Source organism: Xylona heveae (genome assembly GCF_001619985.1).
Source record: "Xylona heveae TC161 unplaced genomic scaffold L228scaffold_2, whole genome shotgun sequence".
NCBI classification, from domain to species: Eukaryota; Fungi; Ascomycota; class Xylonomycetes; order Xylonales; family Xylonaceae; genus Xylona; species Xylona heveae.
The window spans coordinates 1014808-1037653 of record NW_017264194.1 but is presented as its reverse complement, the minus strand read 5'-3'; the positions used below and the strand labels follow the sequence as shown (position 1 = coordinate 1037653).

The following is a 22846-nucleotide window of genomic DNA, read 5'->3' as shown; positions in this document are numbered from 1 at the left end:
CACTTGAATTAATTATTAGCAGAAAAAAAGTTAACAGTGGGTTTTTTCTGGGCTGTTATATGCAGGATTAAAATATGAAATTTTGAGGGAAAGGAAACTATAGCTGCTTAGATAGGTTACATTCCAGAAAGATCATGTGCAATATATGCGTTAGGAGTTCTGTTTCTTTTATAACATTGGTACCAACCCAGGAAGGTGAAAAGATGGACCCCCCCCCACAAGGCAGATTTGACTGGCCTCGTGCTACAAGGTGCAAACGTCAAGTGGTTGACAAAGGGGAGATATCGCTTCATTAGAGAGTAACTTTTGAGCGGGATCTACGACCATCCGACCAATCTATTTGGGGGCGGGCAATTGATCGGAAGCGGCGCTTGACGAGGGGGCGGATTAGGCCAGATTCAACATCGCGCGTCATATGCAGCAGCAAAGCAACTGGCATGTGAAAAGTCACTCTCAACAGAAAAATGCCCATCTTATCATCCGCTGCCGCACTTCCATTTCAGTTTTTCTCCGCATACTCATCACCATCATCATCATCGTCACGACGCTGAATTTTTTTTTTCGCGGCATTGAAGGTCCGAATGGGCAGGGTTGTTTTCTCCATGCTTGCATCGGACTCATTGAGACGTAATTTCAAACCATGAGCGGAACATGCATCTCGTCCAGCAGCCGGCCGGCAACGGTTGATATGATCGATACCCCGCCATTATCGCTCTTATATTCGATGCTCCCCTCGATAGTACAGACTCGCATCTCTCGCCTGCCGTCACTTCGAGGTTCAGTACGGGGTCGCTACTCATGGCGTATCAGCCGCTCACGAACACCACCGCCGTCGTATGATGCCGTCAAGGCGTCCATGGCCGACGTCGATTATCTGGTCGAAGATACTTCAGATGATGAAGCCACACTTACCCCACCGCCGCCCTCTGAGACTAAGACGGGCATTGATTGGAAGTTTGCTAATCAAGGTATGTATTTATATATATATATTCTCAAGATATTCACTTGGCAGTATGAAGTAAATTATTGTGGGCTGAGGGCTGATGATGCATTTATTAGGGGTCAATCTTCTGACTCTGGCCGTCGAAGAATCATCGCGGCCAAATCCCGATATTGACGGACGCACAGCCTCTTTTGGTCGTCAGCTCTATATCCACTCGCTGACGTACCTGATACGGGGACTACCGGCTGATTTGAGCCTGGAAGAGAAAGCGAGCATTCGTTCATCGATCCCAGAGGAAATCACTGGCCTGATCTCCGATAATGGCGACAAGCAACTGGTGCCAGCACGAGGCGGTGCGGCGCTTCCTGCGAGGGAACCCAGCGTCTTGCATCGTGTTCTGGCCACAGGTATCATTCAAATCTTTATCATTTTCCAGTTTGTCCTTCCGTATATAAAATTGTTCGTCAAGAATGCATATCTCTACGAACGAAATAATCACATCTCGGAGAGACTATTGCATACCAGTCTCGACACGGTGGACAGCATAGGCCGACGAGGCGTGGAGTTTGGTGGTGCGGTCTCCAAGATGGGAGATGGTAGAGTTGGTCAAGTCATCAACGACTTGGCATCGTGGTGGGTGCAGAGCATCGCTGGAGGCATCTATGAAGGTGTCGGCGAAGGCATGGTGATCCTAGGCGCCAGGAAGAACGGTATTCGGATGCAGGACTAGAGTCGGAAAAATCTCGGCTCAGGTTCGCATTGTGATTGGCCTTGTCAACCTCTCCACGACCATACCTTCACCAAGAATCCACTGCAGATCCACTGCAAGGGGATAGGTCAGTCTTTTTTTTTTTTTACCATGTGGATAAGACTATATGGCTTGGCCGTGGACTTGTCATGTCTTTTTCATGTTTGCATATTACGGATGGAGTTTTCTAGTCTGCTTCTCTTTAGAATTGGGTTATCTGGGTGGGCACCTTGGCAGTCACGACGCATACGATTTTTACGCAACAGTAACTTGGCAAATAGATTAGACGAATGCAATATTTGACAATATTGTCTGTAATTGATAGCTGTCAACAAATTGATGATTCGATTGTTGAGGGAGGCGCAAGATATGATTCAATATTGGACCGGGGTTGCACGGATCATACGGGGCGTTACCGTCCATTTGCCCATCCGATTTTCTCCGCCAACCATGATGAAGGCGCAAGGCACTACAGGAGTAGAATGGAGACGCGCATCTACATGTTCTGTCTGCCGATTTCCGCCTTGGCCATTCCACTTGACCCCTTACAAGGCTGTGTTGCTTGGTTTTGCGGTGGAGTCCATTGGAAGAGAAAGCAGCCAGGATCATCAAATGCCGGGCCAGGGTATCGGCTAGAATCTCGGTGGAAAAATGGGAAGAATATGGGGCCGAGCATGTTTAAACCATGCCGTGGATACGATAGGTCTAACGCAGCAATATAGGAGGATCATTAAGCATGATGACCTCTCAACAGACCACTGTTGCTTTTCACGTGTTTACAAGACTTGTGGAAGAAGGGAGAGAAGATAGCTACTGAACAATAGAATATCTAATAATCCAGTGAAGTTTTTACTAAATTACGTACAGGTAGCATAGCTATACGCTACTTGAGCTAATTGACCGTATGACACAATTGTGTACTGCGGCTATCATCGGGAGATATTGAGTCTAACGAAAATGGCATTTTGGAGAAGGGCATTCTAGAAAGCGCAGAAAAAGGTCATTGCTCTCTCCATAAGTGAATTTTTCTTTTGCGTGGGGCTTGTGGGAAAACATCGGGCCTCTTTCTCCTTCTTTGGGTGGGGAGAGGGGGGGGGGTTTCTACAGTGTAGTCTAATCAAGAGTGCGATATCGCACACCAGGGACACCTTGGATTCAATTCAGGTCAATTATGACTGGAGGTTCGTAAACGGGAGGAATAGGGATCGTTGGTAGAAATCGCACACTCGGACCAACACCCTAAAGCTTTTGATGGACCGTGGAACCATGCCATTTAGAGCAGTTAATTGGAGAGGCTATTCCCCATTGGTACAACGGCAATGCCGGAGCAAGGATGCTAAGAATGCCTGCAGACGGATGGGAAAGGGTTTGTGTGTGGAAACCCTGTGCCGAGATCCCGATTGGCCTTTCTCTTCCCTAAGATGAAGGGAACAGTGATTTACACGTCTCCACAGTGGTGGGAATCCCTCCGTTGCATCTCCGGCATTATTCTACTCTTTCTTTTTTCTTTCTCCCTGACTGGTACTCTATGACTGGAACGGAGCTACTACGATAAGATAGAATCTTATTGCCAATCACTGATCGTGGTCCCTGCCATGACGCCCCCCTTCTCCCGCTGGGTGTGGGTGTTTTGTGTGTCTCTTTTCCCGTCTTTACCTTATTTATAGCCGACTACATGGATTTAGCGAAAACTTACCGAACACATGAGTTTATCTTTCCGGGTACTGTATTTCGGCTAAATGGGATGATTCCCGTAGCTGAGCAATATATATTGTCCTGTACCAGATGGTATCTCTGTTCGATTTCCCATAGGAGTCTCTATTGCAGACTACCTAACTCTATGCTATACGCTGGTGGCACAGTAAGTGGGATGTGTCGTCAGCAGGGATGGGCAAGTTAAGGTAAAAAGCCGACCAGGATGGTCAGACGGCGTCTCCACCGCCAGACGGTTTTAGCTGCTGCTGACCCTTAGGATTGACAAGGGCTCTATACCCGTTTGGTCACCAAAGGGCGTGGGAATTGACAACTGCCCGCGTGTCGTCCTTCTTTACTCCACGCGCTGCGGGCGCCAAGCATCATGGTGTTCTAGAGGCTGAGAAATTCCCGGAACACACCTCAGAGTGCGGAAATACCATCTGGAGGAGTCATCTCTTACTCCACCGCCCTCTTCCTTTTTTCCCATCCCAATGCCTTAATGCTTTAGCTTGAACTTGCTTTTTTCTTTCTCTTAAGATCTGGGGTTTCATCTGTTCCTTGTGCCGCTAATCTTTTCTACTGTTTCTTTCATTTCCATTCTTCGTCCATCATCATTATCTTCTTCGTCCTCTTTCCACACCTTTAACTTCCCACCTCTGTTTACGAATCAGTTCTCTGGCTCTTCATCCGTGCGATAGTCCCAGAAAGAACAAGCAAGACACAAACGATAGAGAGAAGAAAGAATTAATTGCTCCTTTCTGATTTTTACTCTGATTCTCCCTTCGATATCTTTCTCCAACCTATTCACATCGTCACGATCATCCTGGCTTGAAGCAAGTCATGTGTTTGTCGTCACAAGACGATCTGCTCGCCAATGCTATTTGTGCGACGTGTTCCAACACCGCCGTGGCATGTACCTGTTCTATGAACTTTTTTGATTTTGATCAAGCTTCGGGTGCCCAGAATGTCGCCGACACTGCGCGGGACTTGAACCAAGCTTCTCACAACTTTGACTGCCCGTCTCATCCTGGACATGACTGTCTTTGTCATCACTTCCTGCTGCCGGACCTCGGCGAAGATCAATTGGGCATAGACACGACAGCACCCGACTTTTCTGGTGATGGTGCTCCGGGATTCGATGATTTCTCATCGTGGATCCCCCGATATTACAAGCCCGACGAACCTTGTGACTACTGCTCGTCGAGAAAACTCGAGTGCTTTGTCACCCTCGAGGGTCGCAAGGAATGCTCTTCTTGCCAAAGCCTTTTCCGTCAGTGCAGCTTAGCCAACCAGCATCACCACCGACCTAGTGGCTTCATCGATACGCTTCACGGAGTGGCAGAAGACAGCTGTGAGACCGAGGGCCAAGCGACCGGCCTCCGAGCCCTCCGATCCTTTCAAGGTCCCGTCCCAGATAGCCCGGTCGAGAATACCGACGGCCAATCTCGCAGATCGGGAGCCCGGTTCTCGCGACACGCTGTGCGCATCTTGAAAGACTGGTTGGCCGAACATCGTGACCGGCCATATCCGTCAGACCTGGAAAAGGACGAGCTCAAGCGCTTGACCGGTCTCAAGCGGACTCAAATCTCCAACTGGCTCGCCAATGCGCGCCGTCGGGGCAAGGTGCCATCATCCAACAACTCTGGAAGCTCGAGCACGATGAGCTCGCTCAGCGAGGCCATCGACATCAACTTCTCTGGGCCAGCCCATGTCGGTCACCCATCCTACTCGGAAATGAATCCCTTGGAAAGATGGAAGCACTCGCCTCCTGAAAACGAACCCGCCTCGGTGTCGGCCATTGCCAACGCCCTTGCCGCCAACGCCCTCCCCGATCGTCCACCCGAGTCCATCCGGGGCGACAGCCGCGACTCGAGCACGGGATCCAGCTTCTCCATGTTCCGGGCGCCGTCGCTGTGCAGTTTGGAAACCTCCCGCACGCACCGCTCGAGCGAGTCTGATTTATCCTTTGGATCGCTCTTCTCCCACACCTCGCAGCATTCGTTTGGTTCTCGGGGCAAGGTCGAAAAGGTCGACCGCCGTCGACGTCGACGCACCAACGTTCAAGGAGCGCCCAAGCCGGGCGAGAACCGGCCCTTCCAGTGCACCTTCTGTACCGATACCTTCAAGAGCAAATACGACTGGCAAAGGCATGAGAAATCGCTCCATCTCAGTGTGGAAAAGTGGGTGTGTGCTCCACAGGGTGGCCTGGTCAGCACTCCCGAGGGCATGGCGTGCACTTTTTGCCACGCCTTGAACCCGCCCCAAGGACATCTCGACATTCACAACTACCGCTCGTGCGAGGAGAAATCCATGTCCGAGCGAACATTTTATCGGAAAGATCACCTACGGCAGCATCTTCGGCTGATGCACGATTGCGAGCTCTTACCGAGCATGGACACTTGGAAAGCCGCGACGCTGGACATCAAGTCGCGATGCGGATTCTGCAACCAGACCTTCTCGACCTGGTCTGCCCGGACAGACCACCTTGCAACGCACTTTCGAGCGGGTGCCAAAATGGCCGAGTGGAAAGGCACGTGGGGGTTTGAACCCGCGGTGCTTGCGCTCCTTCAGAACGCCGTCCCTCCTTGTATGATTGCCCAGGAAGCACGTTCGCTGGATCCATTCTCGGCATCAACCAATGCGAAGGGGTCTTACCGGCCCGGGAAATACAGTAGCGGAACGTCGACGCCACACATTGAAAACTCGGAGAGCCAATCCGTCGACACTAGCAACTTGACGTGCTTCCAGAGAGTAGAACTTGCCCTGAGCCGACTTGTCGAGCGGCAAAAAGCATTGGGCGCCCCCATCACGGATGAGATGCTCCAAAGTCATGCTCGGATAACCGTATATGAGAATGACGACAAATGGAACGCCACCCCTGCCGACCACCCCGAATGGCTCTATCACTTTAAGGTGGCGCACGGATTGATTGCGGATGACGGAAAGGGATATGGTGGCGGAGGCGGGACGGGCGGCGGTGGAGGGGCACACCGTGTCAGCAACCTCACCCGAGGTTTATCCAGACATCCTCCTCCTCCTCCTCCTATCCAGAAACGAGCCGACTGGATGAACATCGACGGGATACCCAAGGGGATTGGCGGCGGCCGCGGCGGGGATTTCAGTCGACGAGCAGCAGCAGGTGCAGGAACTACAGCAAAAGAAGCATTCCACCCCATCGCAGTCACCGCCGGAGGCCTAGCGGCGCCAGGCCCAACAACTTCGCTCGACGTATTTGGCACCAGCGCGCCCTCGCCACACGTGCAAGTCGTACAACAAGACAGCACGTGGCCCACAACCCTAGACCTCGATCTTGACGCTCATGACCTCGGACATGGCCTTGACCTTGGCCTTGGCCTTGGAGCTGGACTCGACACCGGACTACATACCGGATTGGATACGGGACTCGGCTTTGGCACTGGCGCAGGCACTGGCGCAGGTGCAGGTGCAGGCGCAGATACCGCCCCGTTCGACATGGACATGATTGACGACATTGACGTCCACATGCAAGGCGTCGGCCTCGATTGGACGAGCTGAGAACTAGGCACCATACATGAAGAGCAGCCGCGCGCCGCGCGCACGTCGGCGTGGAAAGTCGGCTGGGCTTGGGCAGAGTAACGATTATGATTTTTCTTCCTTTTTCTTCTATTATTTATTGATTTTTCTTTTGTTACATTACCTTTCCTTTCGTTTCTTTTATAACCTTTTTCTTTTTTTTGTTACCTTTTTCTTTTCTTTTGTTACATTTTCTTACTCCTTTTCTCTTTTGTTCATTTTATTTCTTGATCCCTAGTTCATTCATCTTCAATCCCTCTTTTTCTGCATGTATATATTCTTTCCATCTTTTTCCATATATTATTTCTTACTGTCTCTTTATATTACTGATATCTCACAAATACATATAAAAATATCAAAAAGATTTTAAATCTCATTTCGTGAGAGTGTTGGTTATTCGCTCCTCGCGACTTTGTGATTTTGTCAGTTCGTGAGTTCATGACTGTATCCAATCGAACTTTTTTGGTTTTGTTTTTTTATTTTATTTTTGGTAAAATCCCGAGTAAGAGTAGAATCTATGAGTCTATACCGAAAGTGCCAGTGCCAGTGCCAGTCATAATGATCCAAAGACTAGCGTGCGCCCAGTTACATTACAGTACAATACAATACTATACTATACTATACTATACTATACAATACAGTAAAGTACAGTACAGTACAATATGACTATAGTATATAGTCGTAAGAATGAGGAGAGAGATGATTTCGGAACATGCAGATTTTCAAACGGTAGGAGAAAAATTATACAACCAAGCTGGGAATGGAGAGTGGTGACATGAGAAGAGGAGGGAAAAAAAAAAAAATAGCAAGTCGCAAGCATCTATTAACCCGATTGAATAAATAAATGGAAAAAGAAAACTAAAGGGAGGAAAGAAGAAAAAAGGGGGGAGAAGAAATCTAGAGGTGGATAATGGTGGATAAGGTGGATAATAATACAAGAGAGATAGTACAAGAGAGATAGTACAAGAGAGATAGTACAAGAGAGATAGTACAAGAGAGATAGTACAAGAGAGAATAAGGGTCATTGTGCAACACAAAAGTGCTGTCTGAAAGTATCGTCCGAGGGACAGATGCTGCGGGAAAGTCGGAAGGGATGTGGATAGGAGAGGAGGGGGGGAGGGGGGAAATGCCAACTGAAGGGGCGGGTTGGGACGGGAAGGGAAGGAAGGAAAGGTGGAAAAAGGGGTTGATGGATGTGACGGAAGAAAAAGGGATTGACCAGGGAGAAACGAAATTGACAGAGGGGAAAAAATAAATTAATCTTGTAGAAGATTTGACAAGAAAAAAAGATTTGATTAAAATCTTCTTTGTCTCCTGTCCCGGCCGTGCGAGTTCATCTCGGACCTGCCGCGGGAATGAGGGAACTTGACGCCCGGCCGGTGGGATCTACCCGACGAGGATCTTCCAAAAGACTTTTTGCTCTGACGAGACGAGCCCGTGATTCTGTCGAGAAACTTCTTGTCCACGGTGGGCGGGGTGTCCATTCCCCAGCCAATGGTGGCGAGTCTTCGGAGGGCTTCAATGAGACCGCGGCGATCGGGGTTCCACCACAAGGCGCCGACCATGGACTGGTGGGTCTGGATAAAGTCTTCATCGTCGAATCTGTTGTACGCGCGAGAGACAGAGTCGAGTATACCTAGACTGTCGTCAGACACGTCAATGGTTTCGTTGGCAAGGTCGATCTCCGCCGTGGCTAGAGTATTGTCAAGCTGGAGCGGGAGACCGTGCAGCTTGCTGGGAACCTCTTCGACTTGGAACTCGGGAGCGATCAAGTATCCCACGCCTTCGCTGTTGGCGCGCGCAGTGCGGCCGAGGCGGTGGATATACTGCTCGCGCTGGGATGGGAGGAACATTTGGATGACGTGGGTCACGTTGGGGAAATCCATGCCCCGCGCGGTGACATTTGTCGTGAACAGGACTGCAGATTCGGCGTGTCTGAAATCGTTTGCGGCCCTGGTGCGCTGCCCCTGTGAGAGGCGCGCGTGGATCTCAAGAAGCTGGGTGCGGCCAAACTTCTTCTTGTACTCGGCGGAGCGCTGGACCCGTTGGAAGACCTTGTAGGCGAGTTGTAGCTCAGAGGTGCTTTCGAAGAAGACCATGGCTTTGAATGGCCGCTGCGTTGCTGGGTTGGTTTTGGCGGTTTCAATCTCTCGGAGGGATAGCTCGACGAGACTGGGAATCATGTTTTCCATTCCACGCACAGGGATCAACTTCTGCGGTACCCTGTTGTGGGTCGGCTCCTCGCCCTCCTTGACCGTCTGGACAAATTTGTAATCGGGTTTCAACGTCTTCGAAACCATGCTCATGACGCCCTTGGGAACAGTGGCAGAGAAGAGCAATGTCTGGCGGTCAACGTCGCGCGTGTCCGGGAGAAGTTCTTGGAGTTGTTGAATGTCTTCGGCGAAACCTTGGTCGAGAAGCCGGTCTGCTTCGTCAAGAACCAGTGCGCTGAGGTTGGGTGCGGCAATTCCATTTTCGCGATCGGAGAAGATGTCAATCAACCGGCCTGGAGTGCCGACGAGAATGTGGCATCCTTTCCGGTGAATCTCTTGCAAGCCAAGTCGTTTTGCCGACCCGCCAACAGCGGTCTGCACTCTGACTCCAGTGTTCTGCGTGAGCTTCTTGGCCTCCACTGCAATTTGTTCTGCTAGTTCTCTCGTAGGAGAGATGATCAAGGCTCTAATGTCCGTGCTTCTTGCCGTTCGGAGTGCTTCTTTGTTGACCAGGCGGGGGTCTCGGTCAATAATGTTTTGAAGCGTCGGAATGAGGAAAGCAAGCGTCTTCCCAGTACCGGTCCTGGCCTGAGCTAGACTGTAAGCACAAGTTAGCCAGTCAATCCACGTTTTGCAATGCCATAGTTCGCTCCTTACACGTCTGTGCCCTTGATGATCTCGCTCAGTGTCATACTCTGGACTTCTGTCATGGTTGACAGTCCCATGTTTTGCGTAATCGTCCGAACCACCTTGTCGTGTACTAGTCCATCATCTCCCAGCTGCTGAAACTCAGTGATGAGGGACGCATCTTTTGGCTCCTTTCGGGCCTCCAAAACGGCCGACGCATCGGGTTGATGCCGGTGGCCTCGATGTGTTGGAGCCGCGGCATTATGGGTATGAATGAAAGTTGGTGAAATCGAAGATTGAGTAAATGTTCGTGTCCCAGCATACAGAGCTGTCTTTGATGCATTTCGTGAGAGAATTGATCTAGACCATAACGCTCTTGTGGCGGTCGTTGAGCCGTGTCGGAGCGCGGCGAACATTGTTGCGCTTTGGATGAACGCGCTGAGATTAGATAAATTTACTGCAAGAAGATATACAACATAGACAAAAGACAATTATACAGTCAAATTAAATCTATGACAGAGATATCCGGATAAAAAATCGCACTGTAGAAGAGTTGTCTGTGTTTTCCTTTGAATGGGTCGTCTCCCCTTTTATGGAAAAATTTCGGGATCTGGGGAAATCTTTTGGACAAGGCTAGGCTCTATCGGACTCGCGCCGGTGGCTAGATTTGCGGATGCTGTCAACGAAACGTCAACAACACACTATAGATCAAATTAGTTCTGATCTAATGATTCAAATAGAAATATACTTTAGTCATCCATCAAAAAGAATATGATTAATTTTATAAAGTGTCCAAGTTGACCAACTGATTTTTCTGAGAAAGAAACCTCCGAGTTTGAGGGAAAGCAAGCTAGTCCGGAAAGATGTTAGTGTCGGTGATCGGCAAAAATGTTGATCCGTCGAGTTGGGCAAAAGTTGAGAATTTCCGTCTCCAAACGACTTACCGTGTGGATTTGGGACGAGCAAAACACCCAAGATTCAGGCAATCAGAGCAACAATTGCAATGGGCAAACGTGGCGGAAAGAATGTAGGGGACTATCGAATAATTCTTGAATTTATATTTCCTAGTATAACTGACTCCAAAACAGTTCCGCGGCAAACGAGGAGGGGGCGACAACCGCGGATCGCGCTCTGGCCCAAGAGAGTACGCTGCCGTTCAGAAGCAGAATGAAAAGTTTGAGAGATTCTACAATGAATTGGGGATAGTTGAAGATGTGGAACGCGAGGAGTTTTGGACAGCCTTGCGCCGGGAGCTTCCAAACAGCTTCCGCTTCACTGGTTCAAGAGGGTCCGTATACTACTTTGATCAACGCCATGAGAACTTGACAATTTATACTGACAATAAACTCCAAGCCATGCGCTCGCAGTCCAGCAACGTCTCATCGACCACTACATCCCCGAGATCACTGCGGTCAAGCATTTTGACGAGCCCGTCGAGCCGCCGAAGCCCGTCTCTTGGTTCCCGGACCAGCTGGCCTGGGCAATGACCACTCCGAAAAATGTTATCCGGCGATTCCCCCCATTCGCTTCTTTCCAAAAGTTCCTTGTCTCCGAGACTAGTGTTGGAAATATCAGCAGACAGGAAGTCGTTAGCATGATTCCTCCTCTGCTGATGGACTTGAGACCCGGCATGACCGTGTTGGACCTGTGCGCTGCGCCTGGCAGCAAGTCGGCGCAACTCATTGAACTCGTTCACGGCGGAGAAGAGGCCCGCGTGCGCAAGGTTCTGCACCAAGTCGCAAAAGAGCAGAGCCGTGACGTGAGCCCCGATGGAGCAGAAATCGACGCTGAACAGGAACAAATCCAGACCGAGGGTGACTGGTCCGACGACGGCCGATCGACTGGTCTCTTGATTGCCAACGATTCCGACTATAAGCGCAGCCAGATGCTTGTCCACCAGGTCAAGCGCCTCAACTCGCCGAACCTTATTGTCACCAACCACGACGCCATCATGTTCCCTTCGATCAAGATTCCCTCCGATCCGGCGCCCGAAGGCCAGAAGCCCAAGAACAAGTACCTCAAGTTTGACCGCATTCTTGCCGACGTGCCTTGCTCTGGTGACGGAACCTGCCGCAAGAACCCTAACGTGTGGAAGGACTGGATTCCCGGCAACGGACTTGGGCTCTACGTGACTCAAGTCCGCATCCTCGTTCGCGCTCTCCAGATGCTCAAGGTCGGCGGCAAGGTCGTGTACTCGACCTGCAGTATGAACTCCGTCGAGAACGAAGCTGTCGTCTCGAGCGCCATTGACCGCTGCGGTGGCTCGGCCAAGGTGAGCCTGCTTGACTGCAGCGACAAGCTGCCCGGGCTGAAGCGCCGTGCGGGTCTGAACGACTGGAAGGTCATGGACAAGCAAGGCCGAATCTGGAACTCGTGGAAGGAAGTGGAGGAAGCCAAGGAGAAGGAAGGTTCCGAAGGATTTGGAAGACTGACCGAAGGCATGTTCCCTCTCGAGATGCCCGAGGGCGAGTCTCGCCCGCCGCTTGAGCGATGCCTGCGCGTGTATCCTCACCTGCAGGACACTGGCGGATTCTTCATCTGCGTGCTCGAGAAGCTCTCCGAGATCAAGGCGCGACCCGAGGGCCAGTCCAGAAAGACGGAACCCACCCCGCCCGTTATTGCGGCTGTCAACGAGATTGCCGCCCGGCCAACCAACGAAAAGATACCCACCGAGAAGATCAACGCGCTTGACGAGCTGGCGCCGCCTATCGTCTCGAATGACGTTGAGGACCCTACAGCCGCGATGCGACAGAACGAGGAGAACACGCCGAGCGTGACAGCGACGCCGGCCGAGGGCCCGTCCTCTTCTGCCACTACCCCAGCCACCAAGCACGGGCTCGAGGAGGACGAGAGCGATGCTCAAGGCGCCTCTAAGCGCGTCAAGGTCAGAGACGAGCCGGATGCTCCCGCCGCCCCGCCAGCTACGGAAGCAGGCCGACTCGTCCACTACCCTCCGCCACCTGCTGCCGTTCTTGCTGCCCCTGCCCCTGCCCCTGCTGCTGCTGCTGCTGCTGCTGCTCAGCCAGACACAGCTGCTCAGCCGCCCAAAAAGAAGCCTAACCAACCCTACGAGGAACCCTTCAAGTACCTCGACCCAGAACATCCCGAGCTGCAGAAAATCTACGGTTTCTACAGCTTATCGCCGCGCTTCCCGCGCGACCGCTTCATGGTGCGCAACGCCACGGGTGAGCCCGTCAAGGCCATCTACTACTCTTCTTCTCTCGCGCGGGACATTCTGCGCGAGAACGAGGGCAAGGGCATCAAGTTCGTGCACTGCGGCATCAAGATGTTCATGAAGCAGGACGTGCAAAAGGAGGGCGTGTGCAGATGGCGCATCCAGGCCGAGGGCCTACCCATTCTCGAGGCCTGGGTCGGCGATCAGCGCGTCGTGCGCCTGTATAAGCGCGAGACGCTGCGGAAGTTGCTGGTCGAAATGTTCCCTGCTGTTACGGGCAAGGGCGGCGATGGCTGGAAGCAGCTCGGCGAGATTGGTGAGCGGGTCCGGGATATCGGAATGGGATGCTGTGTTCTCCGTGTCGAGACCAGTGATGATCCTGATGGATTCAAGTATGTCTTTGTCTCTCTCGTTACAATTTCTTTTACCCCTCTTTTTCCTTTTTCTTACATCCACTCATCATTTCCTCTTTCTCCTTATTCTTATATCCCTTCATCATTCCTCTTCTTCTTTATCCTTACATCCACTCATCATTGTCATGATTATCCTCATCCACCCCCTCCATTGCCTTGTACTTGCCAAGTCCAATTTGAATCAGATCAACTAACAACTTCTTTTTCCAACACCAACAGAGAACGCATGGTCCTGCCCCTCTGGCGATCCCTCCACTCTCTCAACCTCATGCTTCCCAAGGAAGAACGACGGTATGTCTTTTTTTTCCCGTTTTCTTTTTTTATTTTTCTTTTCGTTATTTTGGGGGAAGGGGGAGGAGATTGTTTCGCCTCTCCCCGTCTCATTTGCCATTTTTACGCATCTACTAACCTCTCCCAAAGGGCTATGCTCCTCCGTCTGTACAACGACGATTCCCCTCTCCTCGACCACTCCAAGGACCGCTTCATCGACAACGAAATGCCTCCTCCTGCTTCTTCTTCTGACGCTACTCCTGCTCCTATTCCTGTCCCTGCCCCTGCCACTGCTGATGCCGGTACTCCCGCCGTTGCCGCTGCCGCCGACGCGACAGCGCCCTCGACCGAACAATTCACCGACGGCGCCGGCCAAGACGTCATCGGCGCCGCGGGCCTCTCGAGCATCGAAGAAGCCGCTGCTCTCAAAAACGAGGACGCGGCCATGGCAGACGTCGAGCACGAGGCGGCGACCAAAGTCGATGTCGAGGCGGGGATTCAAGACGAGGATAAACATTTGGATGTTTGATTTTTGCTAGTCCTTTTTTTAATCCCTTTCTCCTTTCTCTTTATCCTCACATTTTTCCCGTCACGTTTTTCCATCCTCAATTTATCAAAATCTTTCTTTATTTCTTTCTCCTTTTCTCGAAGGAATGAGGGATAGTTCTGTGCATGTACGAGTACATGTACAAGTACAAGTATACGCTATACATTTTTTTGGGAAGATGTCTGTAGTAACGTAACGTAACGTAACGTAAGGGTGGGAGAAAATATAAAAAGCAAATTATCACTTTCTTCTTGATATTGTGGGCTAGGCTACAGCATGGAGCTTCGTACATAAAATATTACGGCATAAAGCTACGTCTTCCGGCGGGCATGGCACGTTGATATGCGTAATAATCTATTGTGTGTGTGGAATGTTCTGATAAGTTAAGTATGATTTCTTATTGTGATGCATAGAGTGTCCGGGAAGCTGCTCTCGCTGAGCAAAGTAGTACAAAGTAAAAGGGAAGGAAAATAGAAATAATGCCCTTCCATTTTCATGATAATATTTGATGATGATGATAGACTACTGTTTTCCCCATATCTCTCTCAAGTGGTCAAGGATTGATCGATCCCAGGGACTAAAAGCGGTCAAAGATGAATCCCAGGACTAGAACTTCAGAACTCCCGCTTGCGTACGTACCAGAACCAGTCACAAAACCACATTTGAACAGAATCAATGCAACGAACTAAAGGACACAAATGTGGTTACATGATAGGGCACATAGATAGGAGCAAAAGGACGAAAAATGAGACAAAAGTAACTCTGAAATGGGCGGGACAACGACCAATTAGTCAAGGTGGGGAGTGGATAGAAATGAAAGCATCAAAGGGAAATGAAGGGGTACAGGATCAATGAAAGCGGAATGACTGGCCAAGTCGGCTCAGGCTACAGCCTTCCAGCAGTGACTTCCTTTCGAAAGATGGTCACATCGGGGATGTCATAAAACTTGATATTCTCAAGAGTTTCAATCTTGAGGCCGGGTTTGGAAATTTCCGCATCGGTCCCGTCACTTTCGTCCGAGGAGCTATAATCTCCGCCATTCTTCTTTACCGCGTAGGCAAATGCTTTAGCTTCGTCTTCTTCGTTGTTGGACGTTGATGCGCTGGCGAAATCCTCAGTCGTTGAATTATCAACACTCGCTGGTCCGCCTTTCTTGATGAATGTCTTGCCGCTCTCCTTCTTCTTGACTTTGAGCCGTGCTTGCAAACTGGGTTGGCGAATGAGTCGCTCCACAATCGAGTCGACCGCGATATACTCTAGCTTCATCGTCGGGCATTGTGCAATTGTATCAACGGCGAAGCGGCGTAGTTCACGAAGAACCGTGTGGCAGGTGTCGTCGGTTCGAAGACCGACAATGTGAAGAGCCCGGAGTTTGGCGAGTCCAAGGAAATATTGCAGAAGAAGATGCTAAAAGCAGTCGCAAACGTCATGTTAGACTCGAACTACGTACAAAAAGTCGAAATAGGGACTTACGAAATTTCTCAAGTCAACGCTGATGGCTAGCTCTGTCAACTTGGTACCCTTTTTGGCAAGCAACTTGATACATTTTCCATTCAGATCCCAGTTGTAGTCGGCCTTGTTCTTGATCATTAACTTGGTCAGATTTTTGATGTGCTTCTTCAGCACTAATTTCCGAATATCTTCCGCAACCACTGTCGTCTTGGGTGAGAGGTTCTGGGTTTTGGCCTTGGGGGACCGTTCACGGAGGAACAACTCTTCCAAGTACTCTAGACTGTTGAGTACGTTTAGAAGAGGCATTGTAACATCATCCGACGACACGGACTCAAGGCTGAGGGGAGTCGACTTGTTCGTCTGTGCCATTAGAGACCAGAAATGAGCTTGTGGCCCGACATTGAGGAGAGTGATATGCTTGAGAGTGGTCACATCAATTGCGCGGAAAATGATTGATGTCTTTAGGGGGATCAAATGAAGCTCAAACGACTCAAGAGCGACTTTTCTCGTGGACCGGATATAGTCTCGCACTGCTTCCTCGGATTGTTCAGAGGACGTACGACTTTGCCCTTGTTTGGCAGCTGCGGGATCCATTTTATTGCCTGAGATGCCGTTGCATGTATTGCCCCTTGCACCGCTCATCAACGCTGTGTTGTTGCCAAAATCGTCCGACATGGCTTCGTCCAGAGAAGCATTTCCATTAACAGGTACGTCCTCACTGCACGTACTCCTAGCCTGTTCAAAAATATCCTGGTCCTCATCTTCATCCGCATCGTCGGCATCGGGATGCACCATGTCAATATCCTCCGGAAGAAGATCTCCATGGACCGCATTTGGCTTGTGCTTTACCCGAGTTGAAGGAGTGTCAAACAGACCCGGCCCATCGTTTACGTTTTCGCTTTCTTCTTTAGGGGCGGAGTCTGACGGTGTAGCATTTTCCGTTTCTTTGTTTAAGCTTGACTGTTGCGCGCCTCCGTTTTGAATATGCTGATTTGATTCAGCAGAGCTAGACGCATCCTCCTCGGGTGACTCTTCTGCATCACCATTTTCTGTTTCCTTGACATAATCCGCTCTTGCTTTGTCAAACATACTAAGAGCTTCTAATACCTTTTCTTTATCAATGGTACTGGAACCGACACCTGCAGACAACTGCACCATAGCATTCTTGAGTTTTGAGAGGAGTTGCTTTTCTTCAACAATCTCTATCTTCTTCCCCTTTTTCGACGAGGGATTAGTCTCCTTCTTTTCGGCGACAATCTTCACTTCTGGCAGGGCTGGATCCAGGCCAAAGATCTTTGCCAAGATCACATCCTGTGCAGCTCTTTCTACTCGCATCTGGGCCTCTTTTTCTTGCGGTGTCTGCACATTGATGATCTGTGGCTCCGACGCTGGAACTGGAGGCGGCGGGGGAGGAGGAGGTGCGAGAGGATTTCCAAAATCGTCAACGTCTTGATCGGACTCTTCAGACTCATAAACCGGCGGCTTGCGTGCCTTCCTGGCTCGTGCGGATGAAAGCGAAAGGCGAAGTTCTTTTAGAGTGGATGACGAAGAGCGGATACAAGCCTCAAGTTCAGAGAGATAGTCTAATGTATCCATGTCCAAGATTGAGAGGCTCGCAAGATTCTTGAATCCTGAAAAAGTGCGCGGTTCCGGCTTCTGGGAGGTTTCTTCGTCTGGAGGTTGCAGGGGCTTGACCACGGCAATCAATCCGGCGTTCGAGGAGTTGGAAAAGAGACCTGTCGCAGGGGGTATCAATGTGGTCACTTGTGGAGGGTTCTGAATTGAGGGCAAAGGTGGTGGGTTCTCGTATAATGAACGACCGGCATGCATGCGAATATGGAGACGCTTCAGGTTGGGGATCTGATGTAAAGCCTGAAAAACAGGTCTGCTGAGCTCCACCCGTATGTTCCAACTATGAACTGATTAGAGATCTGATGTTTGCCTTGTTTTCATAATTCCAATAGGGCTTACTGGAACACCTCTAATGCATTGGCTTGCTTCAGAGTGAGGAAGAGGAGTGTGCTGAGAAATTTGCCGCAGCTGGACTCGTAGAGGTAAGCTTTGTAGGCTCTTTCGCCTTTCTCGCCGCCGCTTAAACTATCCAAGCTGATTTCTTTAAGATGCCTTGCATGTCCATGTGGACTGGACACCAGTGTATGCAGGCCGCCAGCCAGACCGTCAATGGGCGAGTCGAATGCCGGATCATCCTCGTCTGGGAAGATTATAGTGAAATCCCGATAGAGCTGTGCGCACGCGACAGAATGGAAATGTTTCGAGACAAGCGCGAGAGCGATAAGATCTTGAGATGTGGACTAGATGTAAGATGTTAGTCTTCTCCTCGTAAACATGCATGAATGAAGGGTTATGACTTTCACACATACATGCTTAAAAATGTTTTTCTGCAGTTCTAATGGCAGATCTGTGATGCACAGTTTTGCTTTTGCGGCTGCCATGGCGAAAGATGCAATCCAGGCAGCCAGCAAGAAAGTCTTTCAGACTTAAAACGTGGGCACAAGATGGAATAGTTCCTGGTTTCTGTAAATGCTAGCAACGAAAACAAAAGGTCGCATAGATTGAAATGGCTTATTGCTGCCAAATAAGATGGAGAATAGAGATGGATCTCTGCCTTTGGTGGTAGAGGTGTACTCCGTAAGTGTATCGAGTCACCAGATACCAGTGTTGGGAGGAGGACGCATCTGCAGCGGTGATTATTATGGGCGAGTGCATGCATTAAGAGACCACGAGAAAGGCAGTGGCATGGTAGCCTTGGAAACTGGAGCTTAAGATCCCGATTGGTGCAACTGAGTGAATGTCAGTATGCTTACTTGTGGTAGTGAACACTTCACCCAGTGTATATGCATTGCACATGCACCGTATCATGCAGGCAAAACAATCGGGAAATATACATGTGCAAGTGACAGAAAATCTTCCGCAAGGTTTGGTTTTTAAGCTATGCTACTGCATCCAACTACATCATATCCTCTATTACAATCCATGCCACTCTTCTCAACCGTTTTGATGCGATGAATTTCCTTTGTCCAGGGGACAATTCGTCTCTCTCCACGTGTCGCTCTCCGCACGGGGTCTAGACCTTAAACATCCAAAGGAGCAATATAAGCGAAAAATACAGGCAATCGGACCCTTTGAGACTAATGCTTGGCGAAAGCTGTGGGGCTGATTTACCCGTTAGGCGCTCGCTCCACTTGAGCCTATTACGGTATTACTATTCTTCACTGGGGAAAGCCGTCTTTAACTGACTTACTACGTACTCGAACGAAACCCTCAATGACACAAATGACAAGAACAACAGAGTTCAAGATTTCTTATGTTCCGAAACGTATCCTAAATCACCAGGACAAAGATTTTTCTTGTAGATTAGGCCTTTCCCTCTTGCTGAGCCAGCATGAACATGTCCTTGTGCCATTCATAAGAATGCTGGAGTCTGCGGCCAATTTGCCTTGCCATTGAAGAAGAAATCTTGCCTTTTGGATGAGGTTCACTGAATTGAATGCTCCGCTCGACATCCCCATTGCGAGGGGTGAAGAGCCAGATCGAGCCATAGAGCTTGATCGGCTCAAATCCCATGGCAGTCATTGCATGCAGTAAGTCAGTCCACGGCAACTCTGCCGTGGGTCCGGCTGAACTTGACGAGGGAAAAAGGACCGAAAAGGTCTTGAAAGCACGTTTTCCAACCGGTATCGTGGGTTGTATAAAATCAGTCCCAGACCTAGAGCTCTCATTGTCTTCCAAAGACATCTTTTCCAATGAACTACCCGCGAAAATAGCAGCGTCTTCGCTTTCCCGAACGTCACGAGTAGCTTTAAGGGCTCCACTGGAATATGTTTTGTTGGTATTTGGCCTCGCCGGATCAACCGGGATATAAGACTCTTGGATTGAAGCTTGCTCTGGCTCGCTGCTTGCGGCAGTAGGTTCTGGATTTCGCAGTTTGACATAGAGAGTGTCTAGCGCCTGCTGGAGGCTGGATCCATTGGTTTCTTTCTGATAGTGAGTCTCGGCAGATCGCCAGAAATCGTCAAGATTCTTCTCCGCTTTCCGCATCTGCTCAGTTGTCTTCTGCGTCTGAGGCTCATTGACTGGGTAATCGAAACTCCCGCCAACAAAAGGCCCTGACTGAGACATTGGAGAGAGCGGCGCATCTCCGAAATGACGGGAAAACACATTAAAGTATTCGACTTTCTTTTCAACTTCCTCTTCAACTTCCTCGCCGAATTTGCTTTGTTCATGGTCCAAACCGGATGCCCATGGTTGATGCAAATTGATTTGATGCAGAGCCTCAGCAATGACGCCAAGGTCCGATAGGATGTCATTGATGCGCTCTGAAATTCTTGGCTTGTTCCTATCATCACTAATGTGATCCAAAAAGTCAATAATATTTGGCAGACCAAGAAGACGGGTCTGTTTAGGGTCCCAGAGGATATAAAGGAGTGTGATGAGCCAGTCTCCAGTCCAATCCCTCTTAGCTCTCACTCCGATCTTCGTTGAGCCGGGAATGGGCGGCACGCGGACGAATAAACCGCGCAAAGGTGGCGAAGCAGGAACAGAAATTTTCAGGTACTCCGTTTGTAGTTCACTCGCTTCAAAGAGCAGACCTCGAAGCACTAGCAGCGCTTTCATATATTCTCTCGGGAGCGGAGATTCTGGAGAAAATGAATTGCCATATTTTGCTTTGAGTCTTGTGACTTCAGTCACCTGTCTACAAAGCTGATCCCAGACGAAGAGCATTCCATAAGCCCCCGTAATAACCGCTCCTAGCACACGATCCCAGAAGATGGGTAAATTCAATCTAGGATGGATTTGCCCTTTGGTGTCTTTGAGAACTTCTTGACGATGATCACCCCATTCTTTAACTCTGAAGGCAAAATAAGCTGGGTCGGTTCGAAGAGCCCAGATATGGTCCTCAATCCGAGAGCGCTGGGAATAGATAAGGGCCTCAAGACGGCCGAGATCGAGCTCATATGGCACTCGATAAGGGGCCTCACCACGAATGCTTGTCAATGTTGGCCACTCAGTTGGATCTCCCACAAGGGAAGGAGGCTCTGGCTGCACAGGTATCTCTTTGTCCGTAAGGGAATTTGGATCCATGTCTTGGAGGAGGATTTGGCAGATGCGCACAAGAAAACGAAAAATTTCCTGCTGAATTTCCAAAACCACAAGCCCTTCTCCAGGATGGAAGCCGCGACCAGACATCATCATTTCAAATCCATCGGACCCATCGTTCCAAGAGATGAGTTTGCCATATGTCTCAACAGTCTGACCATTGAGGAGCATCGTATACCCGTTCAAGAAAGGCGGCATGGTAGCACCAGTTGCCAGTCCCAAGTGAGCGGATGCCAAATCCGAGTGCGCAAATACATTTGGCGGATGACGACCCCGGGAGTTCAAGAAGAGTAGAAGGGGTCTCGCTTTTGAAAGATCATCCAAGTTCATGTAAGGCCGCAAATACTCATTGCGGAACTCGGTCCCTACTACTCGATCCGCTGTAGTCTCGCCACGAAATGCGATAAAGTCGGGACGATGGGGTCTCGGAAGCTGCGGTGAGGCAGTCAGGAGGATGCGAATCCGCTGTTCCGTCGTCTTCTTCACCCAGCGCCTCCGTAAGAGCTCTTCGTGTCGATCCAGAATTTTACCCAGGGTCCTCCATGAGGAAAGAATTTTCTTTGACCGGTCTTGGGCTTCCTTTCGCACTTCACGTGGGCTCGGAAAATCGGCTGGCGGTGGCAGGTCAAGGCCTCCGGGACCAAAGTTTCTAAACAGTGTGTCGAGAAACTCGGGATCCATATCTCAATGTATTCCGAATCTCAAGGGGAGAAGAACGCTTTACAAGCTGGCAGTAACCAGAATTGACCAATTTTTGATCTCTGCAATCTCTGATATTGCACCAAATGTGAGCGCTCTAAATCTAAATCTGCAATTGCTTCTGCATTTTGTGATTGATGAGCTTCACTTACCTTGTCAATTCGAGTTGCTATAAATACGTGGCACAAGAGTTTTGAAGCTATCAAAGATTGAAGGGTACAGAATACCATTTACAGAGTCAAACAAGCCGTAGTGACAGACTTTATTCTATGTTACACATATCATCACTTTGGGGTATGAGGAGGCGGTCAGTTGAAGTTCGTCATTGATGCACGTGACATGCAAACAGAGTCCAATCAGATTACCACAATCGGTAAAGATGCAATGAAGTGAAGAGATGGAAAGTTGGATATATTGGATATATCGGAGAGTGAAAAAGCAAATGAATAAGGGAAACCACATTCCTGTAATGGATAATTATCTGCTTTCTAGAAGAAAAGAAAACTGGGGGCATATATAGCAGTCGTGAAATACATCGAGTTTTACCACCTTAGTTATTATATATTATCTCCGGTTCTATGGTGTAATAACTAGGGCCTCCATGACCTTTAAGATAGCTTTATCAATTATCTATCAATCATATTTCTAGGCCTTAGGTGTCTTTGCCTTACACATGTTCTTGTATCTAACCGACCGTTTGAAGTTAAATTTATGATTGAGGGGGCGCCACAACTTCTAACTTTATTATCTAGGGATTAGTTAAGTATGCTTCCAGAGCTTACATGAATTTAGTGAGCGAGAAATCTGCCCAATGTAACATTCTTACACAACTATTGGGAAAGTCTCTGTTGAAACTATTCGATTAAAATTATTGCATAGGAATTTTTTTTTTCTAAAAAGTCCTATGCTTGTGGCAGGATCTAAAACAATATATGGTAATATGCTAAATATAAGTGCCCGATAGACAGTGCGTTAGTGTAAGTTTCGAACCGTATTGTATAACTGTTCTAGGTAGGTGGGTGAATCGTAGCGGATCAAAACCCCCCCTAAATTTTGGACTGAAACCACGCGGTTTGAGATAGCTCAGAGTTCCCTCGGAGGGCCGCGGGGTGAATCGTTGATCTGCAGGGACGGGAATGCTTATCAGCTTCCTCTGCTTGCGCTTCTGGGCTACTCCAGCAGGACAAACTATCTCTTATCCCTATTCAACTCGCGACAGCCTCCGCCTGCCGCTTCCCCAACCTGAGCACCCGGGAAGTTATTTCTAGGTATAGTTTAGTTTGATTTGCCTACTCTACCACTAGAAATCTACTATACTGGCCTAAGATATCTCGACCGGTAGGAAAGTGATAATCACCACAAAAATCTGCAAGCGCGGTTTAATGCAGACATGT

General features: G+C 49.5%; 6 protein-coding genes across 6 annotated transcripts; 3 read left to right on the top strand and 3 right to left on the bottom strand.

The window, feature by feature from the left end:
* Positions 1–640: 640 nt before the first annotated feature.
* Positions 641–1673, top strand: L228DRAFT_265630 (hypothetical protein; the record flags this gene model as incomplete). Its single annotated transcript, XM_018334735.1, has 2 exons — positions 641–968; positions 1060–1673. The coding sequence occupies 2 exons, from the start codon at positions 641–643 to the stop codon at positions 1671–1673; spliced, it is 942 nt and encodes a 313-aa protein (XP_018190711.1).
* A 2637-nt stretch (positions 1674–4310) lies between these two features.
* L228DRAFT_265629 (hypothetical protein) lies at positions 4311–6920 on the top strand (the record flags this gene model as incomplete). The annotated part of the gene is made up of 1 exon (XM_018334734.1): positions 4311–6920. One exon carries the CDS (start codon positions 4311–4313, stop codon positions 6918–6920), a length of 2610 nt encoding a protein of 869 aa, XP_018190710.1.
* A 1313-nt stretch (positions 6921–8233) lies between these two features.
* L228DRAFT_208312 (DEAD-domain-containing protein) lies at positions 8234–10194 on the bottom strand (the record flags this gene model as incomplete). Its single annotated transcript, XM_018329754.1, has 2 exons — positions 8234–9749; positions 9809–10194. 2 exons carry the CDS (start codon positions 10192–10194, stop codon positions 8234–8236), a joined length of 1902 nt encoding a protein of 633 aa, XP_018190709.1.
* Positions 10195–10733: 539 nt separating this feature from the next.
* Positions 10734–14462, top strand: L228DRAFT_62837 (S-adenosyl-L-methionine-dependent methyltransferase). Its single transcript, XM_018336785.1, has 4 exons — positions 10734–10805; positions 10867–11066; positions 11132–13657; positions 13787–14462. Exons 1-4 carry the CDS (start codon positions 10782–10784, stop codon positions 14163–14165), a joined length of 3129 nt encoding a protein of 1042 aa, XP_018190708.1. The 5' UTR covers positions 10734–10781; the 3' UTR covers positions 14166–14462.
* Positions 14463–15068: 606 nt separating this feature from the next.
* Positions 15069–18088, bottom strand: L228DRAFT_265626 (hypothetical protein; the record flags this gene model as incomplete). Its single annotated transcript, XM_018334733.1, has 4 exons — positions 15069–15590; positions 15657–17547; positions 17607–17947; positions 18017–18088. The coding sequence occupies 4 exons, from the start codon at positions 18086–18088 to the stop codon at positions 15069–15071; spliced, it is 2826 nt and encodes a 941-aa protein (XP_018190707.1).
* Positions 18089–18688: 600 nt separating this feature from the next.
* On the bottom strand, positions 18689–21721 carry L228DRAFT_62829 (hypothetical protein). The gene is made up of 2 exons (XM_018336784.1): positions 21605–21721; positions 18689–21523 (listed from the first exon to the last, which is right to left on the bottom strand). Exon 2 carries the CDS (start codon positions 21432–21434, stop codon positions 19011–19013), a length of 2424 nt encoding a protein of 807 aa, XP_018190706.1. The 5' UTR covers positions 21435–21523; positions 21605–21721; the 3' UTR covers positions 18689–19010.
* Between the last annotated feature and the right edge of the window lie 1125 nt (positions 21722–22846).